This window comes from Rhodnius prolixus, unplaced genomic scaffold, assembly GCF_049639745.1.
Source record: "Rhodnius prolixus isolate KJV_2025 unplaced genomic scaffold, Rpr scaffold_5, whole genome shotgun sequence".
Taxonomy (NCBI): Eukaryota; Metazoa; Arthropoda; class Insecta; order Hemiptera; family Reduviidae; genus Rhodnius; species Rhodnius prolixus.
The window spans coordinates 10,864,851-10,878,213 of record NW_027411624.1 but is presented as its reverse complement, the minus strand read 5'-3'; the positions used below and the strand labels follow the sequence as shown (position 1 = coordinate 10,878,213).

The following is a 13,363-nucleotide window of genomic DNA, read 5'->3' as shown; positions in this document are numbered from 1 at the left end:
TTAAAATTACCTTCATCTCAAGGTTATTAATATAATTTTAATTACGTCTATGTAATAAGGAAACATACATACCTTGGCTAACATAATTAGTACTTTTATTTTAGTTAAAGCGTCCAAACATTTTAAAGACTTCCGGATTTTGAATGCAGCTGATAACTCGGTTAAGACCAAGTCAATATATTTCATTTGTATAAGTGAATTGATTCTGTCGACTAGTTGTTTTACAAATTCTTCATCACATGGATGTACTGATGTTTTTGGTAGAGGTTTAGATGTTGTTGTAGTTGTTGTTGTTGTTGTTGTTGTGGTAGTAGTTGTAGTAGTTGGTGGATTAACCTAAAACAAGAAGAAACAAGAAAACTGTCTTAGACAAAGTTGATCTCTTTGTCACTCACCTCTGCAATATATTTACTTTATATTCTGGTATGTTCAGTAGGTAGCACCAACTCAACTTGAAGAGGACTCAAACCTCTAAGACCTACATTCTCTCCTAAAGCCTTCACTCCTTCTGACGTACTCGAGACATTAAACAACACCTAAACTTAAATCTTAAAATTAAATTTATTTTTGATAAAAATTGATCAATAAATCTGAACATTTCATGAATTTAAGAAGATCTACTGCTTTTAGTGGTTATACCTGTGCATTCAGAGCAAATCTAAAAAATTCGTTGAACCTTCTGACGTACTCGAGACATTAAACAACACCTAAGCTTAAATCATAAAATTAAATTTATTTTTGATAAAAATTGATCAATAAATCTGAACATTTCATGAATTTAAGAAGATCTACTGCTTTTAGTGGTTATACCTGTGCATTCAGAGCAAATCTAAAAAATTCGTTGAACCTTCAGTACATTTAATACATTTGTTTTTAGAGAAAAGCAACTAATTTGAGCTGCATACAAAAAATCTTCCTTTCTGTCGTCGGACTTCTTGTTAGAAACTTCTGATCTAAAGCTAAGTCATGCTTCTAATAACAAAAATTACATTAACTTAAAAAAACTAGGCTTGCTAGGGAAATGTTAGTTTGGAGACTATAGTTAACCAAAAATGTGTTTCTGTATACCTTGTATACAGATACAATAATAGTTAATAGTACTAACGTTAATAATAGTCCTCTTGCAAAGAGAATGCACTTAGTTGAGCCATAGTTCAAAAATGAGCCCTTTGCTGACGGAAGTATTTAGAATACTATTAAGAAATTCCCAGAGCCTTTTTATAGTAGTAATCGTCGAGTGAAATAGTATATTCATTAAATCATTGATAAACTTAGATCTGATTGATTCAGTGTGATGAGCGAGCTAATTGAACACTCATTAATTTCCAACAATTTGAGATGTTTACAGCGAGAGTAAACTACTACAATCGTGTCAAATTTTTGAATTTAGCTTTCACCGGATGGAAACCTTTATAATGAATTATTTTTTTACATTCAGAATTTTCTCCAGAATGGCTTTTACATTTTTCTCAACTTCGTATTACACTTCATTCGAGTAGATTTCTAACTTTATAAGAATATTGCTAGAAATGGGGCAGTTAGGGTAGTTCCGGGGAGTGACGAGAGGAAGTTTCCCTCCAAAGTCGCATTTCAATGGAAGAACGGTTATACAAATTGCACTACTTCAGAAAGAATTAGTACGTTAAAACCTTGAGAAATGTGGTTAGGTCGTATGTGTTGTCGCACCAGATTTTTTTATAGAAATGACATAAAAATAAAACTGATGGAATTGAATAAAATACTCGGTTTGAATAGTAACAACAAAATAAATAAATAGATTTGGAGCAATAAAAATGGAGAAACAACTAAATTAAACTAAATGTTCAGAAGCAATTATAAACGTAACTTACCTCAACTATAATGTTCTCTGTCACTGACATACCATTTTCATCAGTAACTTTAATCGTAATATTTGGTTTGGTAATTTTAATTGTTGTATTAGCATTATCTGTACTCTTCAATAAAGTTTCTGAAAGAGTTTGTTTGACAACTCAGCACATAATTATTACTTTAATAAAATAAATTATTAGACTAATTGCTGCATTTTGTATTAACTATTAATTGCAAAAGAAACCAATGTAACGCTTCACAATACGCTACTTGGAAGAATTGTTAAGGCCATTTTTATTTTATTTCTTACTGCAGTTGGTTTTTAAAATTTTAAGTAGGATTGAATGAAGAAAAGAGATGATCATGTCCATTATAAAGGGCTATTTCGATTCCTTTTGCAATTAATTCTAGGAGTAAGTATTCTATAGTTTAAGCAACATCTGGAGGAGTGAAACTAGAATCTATGACCAGCAATCGGACAGATATTATTCTACTTACGCGCTTTTTACAATTTCAAAAATTTACTTAGAGTTGTAATTAAATGTTTTTTTACAAGTGAATGCAAAAAGTCTTTGGGCGTATTTTACCTCTTCAACAAATTAATTTAGTCTCCAATATTAAGAGAATTTCTTTTTGGAATCAAATTACGAGCTAACATTAAAAAAAAAGTTAATGTAGGAGATCGCCTTTCTTCGGAAAGATTCTGTTTGTTAATCTTCAATTTGTAAGGAATTATCTCTTTAAAAAAACGCGATTTAAAAAAATATTGCGTTTTTTAATCATGCAAAAACAGATGTCTTCTTCAGTGAGACTAAGTACATACATAAAAACATCGTGACTAACGAATCTTGTAATTCAATCGTATCTAAAGAATACGTGATCTATGAAATTTGAATAATTAATTTCCTTGCTTACGTGATCCATTCTTATCTTTCTCATAAATTTCGTACTTAAGTGTAGGAGAAGAGCCTTTGGGTGCTTTAAAGCCTGTGCATGTAACATTGACCTCTTGACCAGTAACTGCTGGTGATGGATTAATTTGACAGGTTCCTTTAGTAGGACGTCCCATCGTAATAACCGCAAAATTAGCAATGACATCTTCTTCTATTAGATCACAGACAAAAATATATTAGAAAATGTTTAAAAAGAAGTACATAAAAATTTTTAGCACCAAACAAAGTAACTCCTTAATATTGTTTTATTTAAAAAATGAGTAAGACTAATCAGTTTTGTACCTTGTTTATAGATATTCAAAAAACAGCGAAACAAAGTTAGAACTGGGACCATCAATATTTCTCTCAAAGTAAAACTTGTGGAAGAGCTGTTAAGAGTACAAGGGCTGGTTGGCAATAGTTGGTTTGGACAGTTGATGAGGAGCTTCCGAAAAAGGCGTTTAGATTGGAAAAGATGTTCCAACAGTCTGACCAAAGACAAGGAAGGTTCGAAAGCACTTGTGAAGGAACCTCGTCACCAATAATGGTATTAGAGGATAAGATTACTTAACATAATGATAGTATCTGATATTAACAACTGTACCAGAGTAAAAACCAGAGTTCAACGTCTGTGAGAACTACGTGGCTTCGCTTAAATACATTTAGCTTCTAAAAAGTGAAACGCCAATGTAAATGCAGAAAAGGTGACCTGGTGCTGAGAATGAGAAATCACTGTATCTCATTGGATATAATCGTGTACAATGCAATAAACAGGGCTGTGAGTGTGCTTGGCGAGTCAGAAAGTTATCTTCGAATTAGAACTAATGTTAAAAGAATTAAATTTATTTGCCAAATTCCTGTTGTCTTCAGACAATTTATTAAGGTTCTCCATTACTGGTAGGTACTATTCGATTATGGCCAGTGATATATGTATATATATTAAGTAGCATAGCGCCATTATCGTTGAGCTTATTTTCTTTACTTGCCGAGCCTTAAATCATTTACATTGAAATATTTACATACACATTCAAAAAATGAGCAATATTTATAATTATTTCCTACACGCCATGTCTCCAAGGGATCTTATAAATTAATAATTTCCCATTGTTTGTTTTATTTGATTCACTTTAAGTATTTCTTTATTGTTTATTTTTTATATATTTATTTCCTTTCTATTATACAGAGTTTTCTTTTTTATCTGTTTTTGTTTCCAAGATAATGCCTATTGTTGGTTTATTCAATTTTATAATTATGTAATTGAAGTCTTGTTTTTGTTCTAATTCTGTACTCAAAGGGCCAAGATGAATACTAAAAGTTTCCCAAACATTGAAACAAAAGTACTCAAAAGGAAGCTCTCAAATGGCTAGCCTCGATCGGTCCTCTGTAGGCAATGGCCACGGAGAATGGCCATGGTCCTTGTGGAAATCACATATGGGAAATTGTAGTTTAGAGAAAGGCCTATTTCGAGAACGACCTTTTTTCACAGAAAAGTGAAGAGTCAGTTCACTTATTACAGGGAAAAAATGAAAGAAAAAAGTTCATACTTAATTTGCAGTTCATACTAACATTCAAAAAGACCATTGGTTAACTTTTAAGTATTATTCCTTAGATTGAATACGCTCAGTTTAAAGTATGCTAAAAGTCTGATAAAAATTCTGCGGAATTCATCTATTTTTCACAATTTTTGTTTTGAACTCAATTGTTGAGGTATAAACAAACGTTACTATTCCAACGATTAAATGAAATGTACCAAAGGAGAATCAAGTACTCACTTTTTACAGTAAATACATATATAGTACTTTCCTTCAGAGCGTTTGGTTTTATTAACAGATCTTCTTCAGCACTTTTTTCCCACAACGTTTCTATTGGAATTAGAGTTCCGTCTTTCTGAGAGCAGCTCCACTCAAATGGAACCTCTTTATCTTCAAATATTTCTTTAGCTTGCAGATGTATTTGTAATCCAGGATTGCTTTTCGGTTCGCAATTACTACGGCAACTGTGTGAATATTACAATTCTTTACAAATAGTAATAAAAAAGTAAGCCAACCACCAAATATACATAATAAGCATTCCCGCCTATCAGCGTCTGCAGACTCCGCCAAGCTTTATCAAGTTTAATGAATTGCAGAAAAAAAAAAAAATTAAATTAAAAAAACAATCTGTGCACACCTTTACTACGATGCAGATGGTTAAAGGCAGCCTAAAATTGATAGTGGTTGTGCCAAAAGCATTTATTCAGGACAACGCTAGCACGAAAATCAATGCCCACTTCCTCAAGCTGTCCTTTTTATTGATTCGTTGACTATTATTTTTAATATTTTCTACTACCTCTACTATTTCTACACTTTGCAATATAGTAATATTATAATTTGTAATTGTAATATTTTAATATTTCAGCTTTTTAATAGATTGTATTGAAGAAATCATTACGAGTTACATGTTTTGACCGACAATGGAACATTTTATCATTTGAAACATTATTTTTTGTACCCCAGAGCCATTTGATCCATTTTTACGGTAAATTATGATTATTTAAGTTTCCAATAATAAAACTATCTTCTGTAATTGATTTCAATGTTTTAAAATCGTATGATATTAAATTAGATCTGTTCTTTTCTATGCCTTCCCTATGTTCCTAATCTCGCTTGACTTTGAGTACAATTTATCGTGAAATAAATCATCGTTGAGTTCATCATTTTCACTTTGATTTTGGTCATCTTCCCTGGCTTTCACTTCTTTGTTTATCTTGAGTAAAGTTTCGTTTTTATCGCATGGTGATTTTTATTCCTTTTGCTTTTACTAGCGGAAATTTCATTTCCTCTAAGGTGAAAAGTTAGCCAATAACCACTAGTTTATCTCCTCTCAGCATAACCTTATTACCTTGCTTCTTATATCCAATCAGATAAGTAAATAGTTCCTTCCTTTCCTCCCTTACACAGATAAAAAAAATCCTCCTTTATTGTAATTCTCCGAAGAGTTCAGTGCATTCCTTAATTTCAAAACTTTATTTCTCTAAATAAAGCAGAAAAGTACGTTACAGGAAGCCCAAAGATTAGTAAATTATATTTTCTCTTGGAACTTTCTTCCTTCACTTAAGAAGTTTCGATATCTATTTTAATTTTTATGTCGTCTTTTACTTTTATATTTTATATTTTCTTGAAGATTTTGATCTATTTCGGTCATTTGTGTCCCACGACTATCTAGTTTATTTCATTTATTTATCTAATATCCTGTCTATTTTTTTCCTTCACTATAAAAGAAATGTTTGTTTATTCTTTCTTATCTGCAATTACAATAGTACAGATAAATATATTTGGCCTTCAAAACTTCCAAAGCTAACGTCCAAATTCCCTCACCTGTATTGCACATTTAATTTTGTTGCAGCTGAAGGTATTTAATATGAATGTTCATTGAAATATATTTCAATTTCTGTTCGTTAGAATTCCTCCGTAACTAATATTTCTAAGCTGTACAACTATCACTACGCCAATTTTCACTACTTAAACCCCAATTTAACTTCACTATCTTCACTACTCTAGCAGACACGATGTGCACACTACGACTTCTACACAACTCCAAAGAAATATAAGAATCATAAAAATTTTAACAACAAAATGTCTTACATTATACTTAATTTATTCTTTTTTCCAACTTCAACGTTAATTAATTTAGAAGCTGGTTCCGCATCTGTTCCAAGACTAACTGCTTTTAACGTGAATACATAGTTGGTGTCGCAAGTCAATCTTTTCAGATTAAACGTCGGTTCTGAAAAATTAAATAAAAAAGTATATAACATTTGGTGTAAAACAATAACAATTTATAAAATCTATTACAACATATTTTTCCAGATTAAAATAACTAACAGCTTAAACCAAGCAACAGACCGCAACTTGTACGTCAACAATGTTGACATCCTGGTTTGAGATACGCCGATTTGCCGAGTTAAATAGTTGGCAACCTTGACCTAAACGTAACTTTAAAATGAATATATATATATTTAATTAATTATATATATTTATAAATGCTTTAAATTTAAAATCGTGCAGAGAAATGTTTGTTTAATTCCTATGAATGTAATATTTCAAAATGTATCATTTTGGTAAGAAAAAAATGCAAAGTCACGAATTACAGGTGGCCATTTCATAGCGATATATAACGATTTCTTTTTTTACTCTTAGCTTAGTCGCCCAGGAGAGCAGCAGATACAGAGAGGATGGCTCCAACGGGGTCAGCGATAATGAAGAAAGGTCTAAAAAATCTGCCTTAAACAGTCTTAAACGCCTAAAACGGCGGAGGAGAAGGGTTCAGGGCATGCTCGGAGATCTGAGAGTGGTGAGACTTTAAATCGATCTTGGAACGAAATTAAAGAAAACATTTTAAAGGAATTATGCCACAGACTGTTTTGACTCGTACAAGACATATATAAACATAATGATCAAATGACATCGAAAAATAAACGAACAAAATGTTTTGTTGTATCTCAAGGCATTCTCCCCAGCGGCCAGGAGCTTTCCGAGTTTCGACACCAAATGTTTGGTGATGAAATGGTAGTGAGAGGGAAAAAATGAAATTCAAACATAGAGGGAGAGTGGGGATGAGATAAATTTAAACATTCAGAGTGGCCAATTTCAGATGAATTTTAAGAAGAAAGACAAAAAATAGTTTAGACAGAAACATATTTTCAATGCCCAAGTCGATATTCAATATAAAAGAGTTCCATCCAGAGTCACAACCTCTTTTTATTTATTTACTTTTTGCAACCTGTCTGTGCAGATTAGCCAGAGATGTAATTAATGTATTATTTACTGATATATGTATATTAGGAGTTCTATTGTTATTTCTGATTTAGTTACTGCTATTTTTTCACTTTTATTTTCAAAATTTGATTTTATTCTTTGTTATGAAGTGGAAAATAGACAAATATAATTCGAATATTGATTTTGAGAGGATGGTATGCGGATTGGCAGGAAGTGAACATTTCGCTTTTATAACAGCATTCCACAATTCTATCATGCTGGTGACTAGTGCATTCTAGGATCAGGTGGTTGGCATCGATGATTGTTCCAGAAGGGCAAGAGCAAACTGGAGGGACTAAAATTCCTATACGACTGTGGTGGTGGAGCGAGAAATGATGGTTAAAGAGGTGTAAAATTACCTTTGGCGTATTTTGGTTTCTCGTACTCTATGGACCATTCCCTGAAATAATGTTTGGAGTAGTCCTTGATATCTGAGAGTAACATGTTCTCAAGCTTTAAATGCTCCATTCTCTTGCCTCGTTTGCCATGGAGTCTGCAATTTCATTGCCATGAGTGACCCCTAATCCATATCAATCGTACAGGCTTTCCGCTAAGACCAGCTGTCTTCAGGAGTTGGACAGTTTCGAAGACAGTAAAATCGGCGTTATCCCGGGGCATTTTAGGATGTTGAGCACATTCATGCTATCAGAGAGTATGACTACTGTTTGTGCATCTATTGAGGCAACGAGATTTGCGCACTTAGTGAGTTCAGCCGAAAAGACTTAGGTATGACGGTGAAACTTCTATAACCTAAGGTTGGTTTGTGAGTCTAACACCGAGCATCCCACCCCTTCAGGGGATTTATATCCATCAGTGTAGAGGTAGCATGCTCTGGGAGCCTGGGACTTAGTTCTGCCGATAAGCATTCATTGTTTGCCGATTCAGAGATAATTTTATCGTACTGGTAGTTAGTTACTCTGGAGCTCTTAGTGTACATTCAAGGTATAAGAAAATATTGGAAGATGGTTACTCTGGTGTAGGGACAGCATGAATTGCGACAGAGTCCAGATCTGATCTACTAGGATTTGTGTTCTTTTTTTGCCAATACTTTTCAGTGAGAATTCGGGGAGCGAGTCTGCTTATTTTCTGAATGACGGGTTGATTCATCAAGGACAGTCTGTCAGTTATACAGCGCGAGGCTAATAGGTTCCTTCTTATTTTCAAAGGAGGTTCCTTCGCCTCCGTCAATAACGCGTTAATAGGGGTTGAGTTGGAGAGCGCCCAGGCATGTACGAGTATGTAGGGCTTTGTATTGGATGCGGTCAATCTTTTGGAGATGTGTAGGAGCGGAATCCCCATAGAGAAAGCAGCCGCAATCAATCTGATGAAAGTGAGCTGACGATACATCATCAAGGATGTTTTTATATCTCCTCCATACATTTTATGGTTCATAATGTAGTTACTTTTCATACGTATTGATACTTGCATTAGATTCATTAACAATGTTATCTGTGCTTCCATGACCAACACACAACTTAGCTGACTTTAAATCTGAAGGCGGGGACCAGAGCCCTCCTACTCGCAGACATTTCCACTAGGAGTTCTACTGATGAACGGAAGGTTAGAAAATTGCGTCGTTATAAAGAAAGAAGAATAGGAGGAGGGAAAAATAATAAAAATAAATTTAAAAAATAATAATTCAAGTAGAGGGGAAGGGTTAGCTATGCGGTTAGCGTACTGGACTCCCACGCGGAGGTCCCGGGTTCGAATCCAGCTGCTGACCCTTAGATTTTCTCTTCCTAGGAGCTTCTTACAACTCACTGTCCGGTGATGGACAGTGTTGTCAGTAACGAAAGAACACTGGCTGGAGGCCGGCAGTGAACTGATAAAAGCACCAGGCGCCAATAACCTTAGATGTTGACGCGCCTTAAATCATAAAAAAAAAAAAAATAATTCAAGTAAAATATATAAAACAGAAATTGAAAAGAAATATAATCAAGAGAGAGAGGGAAGATAATAATAAAAAAGAGTAAGTTAGGAAATATGGCAAAGCACTGAACAGAGAGACTATTCACCGATGTTGACTGCTTCAAGGTGAATCAAGGACCTTTGAAGAGGTTGTCAAATTTCCTCACTGAAGCCCCTCAGCGCTGAACTCAGCCACTTCAACATTCTCAAAGAATCTTTACAAAATAGGACCTAGCCTTCGTTTATCTGCCTTTGAGTACAATCTTTTATCTAAGTAGATTTACACTCTGAAAAACTCCTTGATGTGTTTATAGAACAAACTGCGATTAAATTGTTGTATGTACATTGTTCGCAACTAAGTCGCCAATTTGTCACATAACCACTGAATAGTTTTCAATGTAAGACAGTCCACACAAAAAATCAATTGTTTGATTTCATCCTACCGATGGTACAACATGAAACCTCAACTTACAACTTGGCTTAATATGAAGTATTTGGTTATGAAATTGATGGCAACCAAGCTGCTCTACTGAAGGACATTAAATGACTTATTCAAGTCGATGGTGACACAACAGTCCTAGTGAAGTTTAAACCAAGAGAAGTTGAAATATAAAAGTATCCGCAAATAAACTTAGTGGATATAGAAATTAAGAATTTGATGATCTTGGTAGAAGCTGCCTGTAGTTTCAAACAGATATATCTCAAGTTTTATAATAAAAAGCTTGCATTACCAAGTGTGCTGTACTTTTCGCAAATAGGTTCTTGTTTATCGCAAGACAAAGTATACTCTACTGTCTTGTTTCCCGGAGGATAATTGCGATCAACTACATTCGGCCATTGCATGAACAGGTTTTCACCACATTTTACTTTAAATGCATCCTTAAAAGTCGCAAGTCCAGTAGGTGATGTCGACACTATTTTAAACCAGCACTAGAAAAATAAAAAAAAAATAGCTACAATTTTCTGTTGGCCTCAAAGCAAAAAACTTTTTTGAACTAGTTTATAGCACTTTTTTTAGAGCTACTTTCAAATTCAAGTCTCACTTAAATTTTCTGTGCACCGAAAACTGCCAAAAATAATTAGGATATTCATTTTAAAAAACCAACTAAGCAATAAGTAATTCATTTAATCTTTTTATTCCGTTTAGAAGTTTTTAAATTGTCTTATCCAACCAAAAGAGGAAGTCTTTATCCGTCCATAAAAAGAAAAACGAGGATTTACAATTTCGGAATTTCACCAGAAGTACTCTATATTGAAGATCACTGAGTTCGAAGCTTCTGAAAAAAATGTGTTCAGTTTGTGCAGTCTATATTCATGTAACTCAAGAAAACAAATACCACAATGTTTGTTTGAAATCTGGTTTAGATGCCGACTTGAGGCCAGCGCTTAAGATGCGCCCAAAATTTTCGGGGCAGTTGGATTAAAAAGTAAATTTATTTTTAAAACTATTCATTTCCGTTAGGGTACAAAACTATAGCTTCCTTAATGAGATCTTTGATGTTAGAACTCTATCTTCATATCAAATATATGTATCAAACGAACATGCCAACAGATAGCCTGAGTAGGTTTCTCAGATAGAAGAAGAAGCGGCACTGCACGAAGAAGAAAAACTCGTGTCTTCAAGCATTACCCAAAGGTCTTCCTAAGTCTTAAGTCTAATCAAACAGGCTGGAGTGGAGAGATATTTTAAATGAAGGGTGCCACAATCATTGAGTCGAAGAAACAAAATCTGATTGGACCATTTCCACCAAATCTAAATGATTTACCCGATTAAAACTGATTCTGAAGATATTTGAGTAGCCAACCTTTCCTGTTTCAGTCACATTAGCTTCCATCATGAAAGTACCGTTACTTAGTTGAAATGGTGCAAAAGTTGCATTGCGCCCAGTGACGACTGGTTGTAGGCTTTCATCTGTAATTATCTCCCCATCTGTGAAGCAAAAGTCTCTTAACTATCAGTCAAAGAAAACACAATTAGGAGTTCAACAGTGACCGTGAGACAGTAATCATTGCTCTAAGTTAGAATAGTGAATTTACGAAGTTCTAATTGTCTGAGTCAGTCTGTGTTGAGCTTTAGCAGTGTACGGATCAAAGTTCGATCTCACTCACAAGTAACACACAGGCTTATTCTCCACTTACTTTTACAATTTATTTTTCTATTTTCTTTAAAGTGAATACTTAATTTTAATTTTATTTTATTTTCTTCTCTTTATTTTACTTTTATTTATTTCTTTTTTATTCTCTTCTTTATTAAAAAGGAAAAGTTTCTGTTTTTTTGTTTTATTTCAATTTATTGCTTTTTAACTTGTGCAAAGTGTGGGAATGTTCTCATTACTCAATTAATATCAGCTGTGTAATGCCCAACTTTACCTCACTAGTGGGGAAAAATTCCCGTTAGTGTCACTTTCCTCACTAGTGAGTGAAAAAACTTTATTGTGCTTCCTTGATATAAGAAGTTTTGTTATTAACATAAATATTTTCTTTAAAACTTTAAAAAGCTTATAACTAAATAATTAAAAAACGAATATTACAATTATAAAATAAAAATTGAAAGGAATATAGAAATAAAAATAATATTTTAATAAAAAGGGAAGGGATTAGCTATGAGGTTAGCATACTGGACTCCCACGCGGAGGTCCCGGGTTCGAATCCAGCAGCTGACCCTTAGATTTTCTCTTCCTAGGAGCTTCTTACAGCTCACTGTCCGGTGATGGACAGTGTTGTCTGTAACGAGAGAACACTGTCCGGAGGCCGGCAGTGCACTGGAAAAAGCTCCGGGCGCTAATAACCTCAGCTGTTGATGTGCCAAAAAATAAAATAAAAAAAATATTTTAATTAATAATTAGATATTTTTAATTATAACAGTTAAAAAGGTATATAGTGTTACCTTGTAGAAATTTTAAATGGATTCTAGTGACTCTAGTGATTTTTAATTTTTTTAGTTAATAACCTTAATGTTTGCAGAAAAAATTAAAACTGTCCGGTAGGACAGTTGTATAAGGGTTGATCGTCAAAAACTGCAAGAAAAAGCGTAACGCTGAAAAACACCCTACTTTGGCAAATTTTTTCTCTTTTTTTATCCTTAACAAAAACTTACAGTTTAAAATGTTAAGTATTAGGGTTGATTAAACGCCAAAAGGTACACAAATCAGCGAGTACCCAACATTTCATTAATACTTCATTAATATTTAATTAATTTTACTACATTAATTTTCATTAATATTTTTTAGAATTTATTAGATGTCACAGATCCTTATGCTGGCCATTTTCATCTACAAAATATTTGTTCAAATAGAACACCATTTAACTTAGATTGACTTTAATATCTAATCAACAAACTATTAATCACAGGTTAAAAAGAAAAACTTTATAAAAAAAAATTATGAGGCTAAAAAATTCAAAAACTTTTTTAAAAAATGCTTACACCAACATTCATCAATGATTTTGTTTATTTTATTTATTTATTTTTATTTTTAAATAAGCTTGTTTAAGTTCATTATTCGATTAAAGTAATTGTTACTTTAAGTAGTAGTCAAGCGTTTGTGATAATAGGTAATAATTAATCTGTCTTTATCGCAAATAATATAGTTTTCTTCAATTACATTCTCATTCTCAATCTAGGTATTCTTCCCACAGTGTTATATATTTGGAATATACAATAAGAAATACATATTTTTATGACAGCTAATTATTCCAGTATTTTACCTACTATAAGTAAAATCAGAGGGACTACATTAAATTACAATTGAGAAATGAATAATTATTGTTGAATAATTTACTAGATATTACCTATGCGTTATTTGTGCTCACAAAGACTTCTTAAGACGAATTCTAGACTGAAATATTGTTTTAAGTCCGTGATTCAAATTTAAACAGTAGCCGACTCAAACTTTGTCT

The 13,363-nt window shown here is 33.0% G+C and overlaps 1 protein-coding gene across 13 annotated transcripts in view; it reads right to left on the bottom strand.

Annotated features, from left to right (window-relative positions):
* Positions 1-13,363, bottom strand: part of LOC141458561 (uncharacterized) — a 101,015-nt gene that overhangs the window by 41,711 nt on the left and 45,941 nt on the right. For 12 of the 13 annotated variants that reach the window (XR_012461053.1, XM_074136727.1, XM_074136728.1 and 9 more), the window contains exons 5-11: positions 11,233-11,396; positions 10,198-10,396; positions 6,386-6,527; positions 4,535-4,758; positions 2,746-2,934; positions 1,851-1,969; positions 73-336 (exon numbers count right to left, since the gene is read on the bottom strand). Coding sequence is in view for 12 of the 13 variants with exons in the window: in XM_074136727.1 (XP_073992828.1) it covers positions 73-336; positions 1,851-1,969; positions 2,746-2,934; positions 4,535-4,758; positions 6,386-6,527; positions 10,198-10,396; positions 11,233-11,396 (1,301 nt within the window). In the remaining variant the exon portion in view is untranslated. The remainder of the gene's footprint in view (positions 1-72; positions 337-1,850; positions 1,970-2,745; positions 2,935-4,534; positions 4,759-6,385; positions 6,528-10,197; positions 10,397-11,232; positions 11,397-13,363) is intronic. The other variant, XM_074136723.1, reaches the window with a different exon arrangement.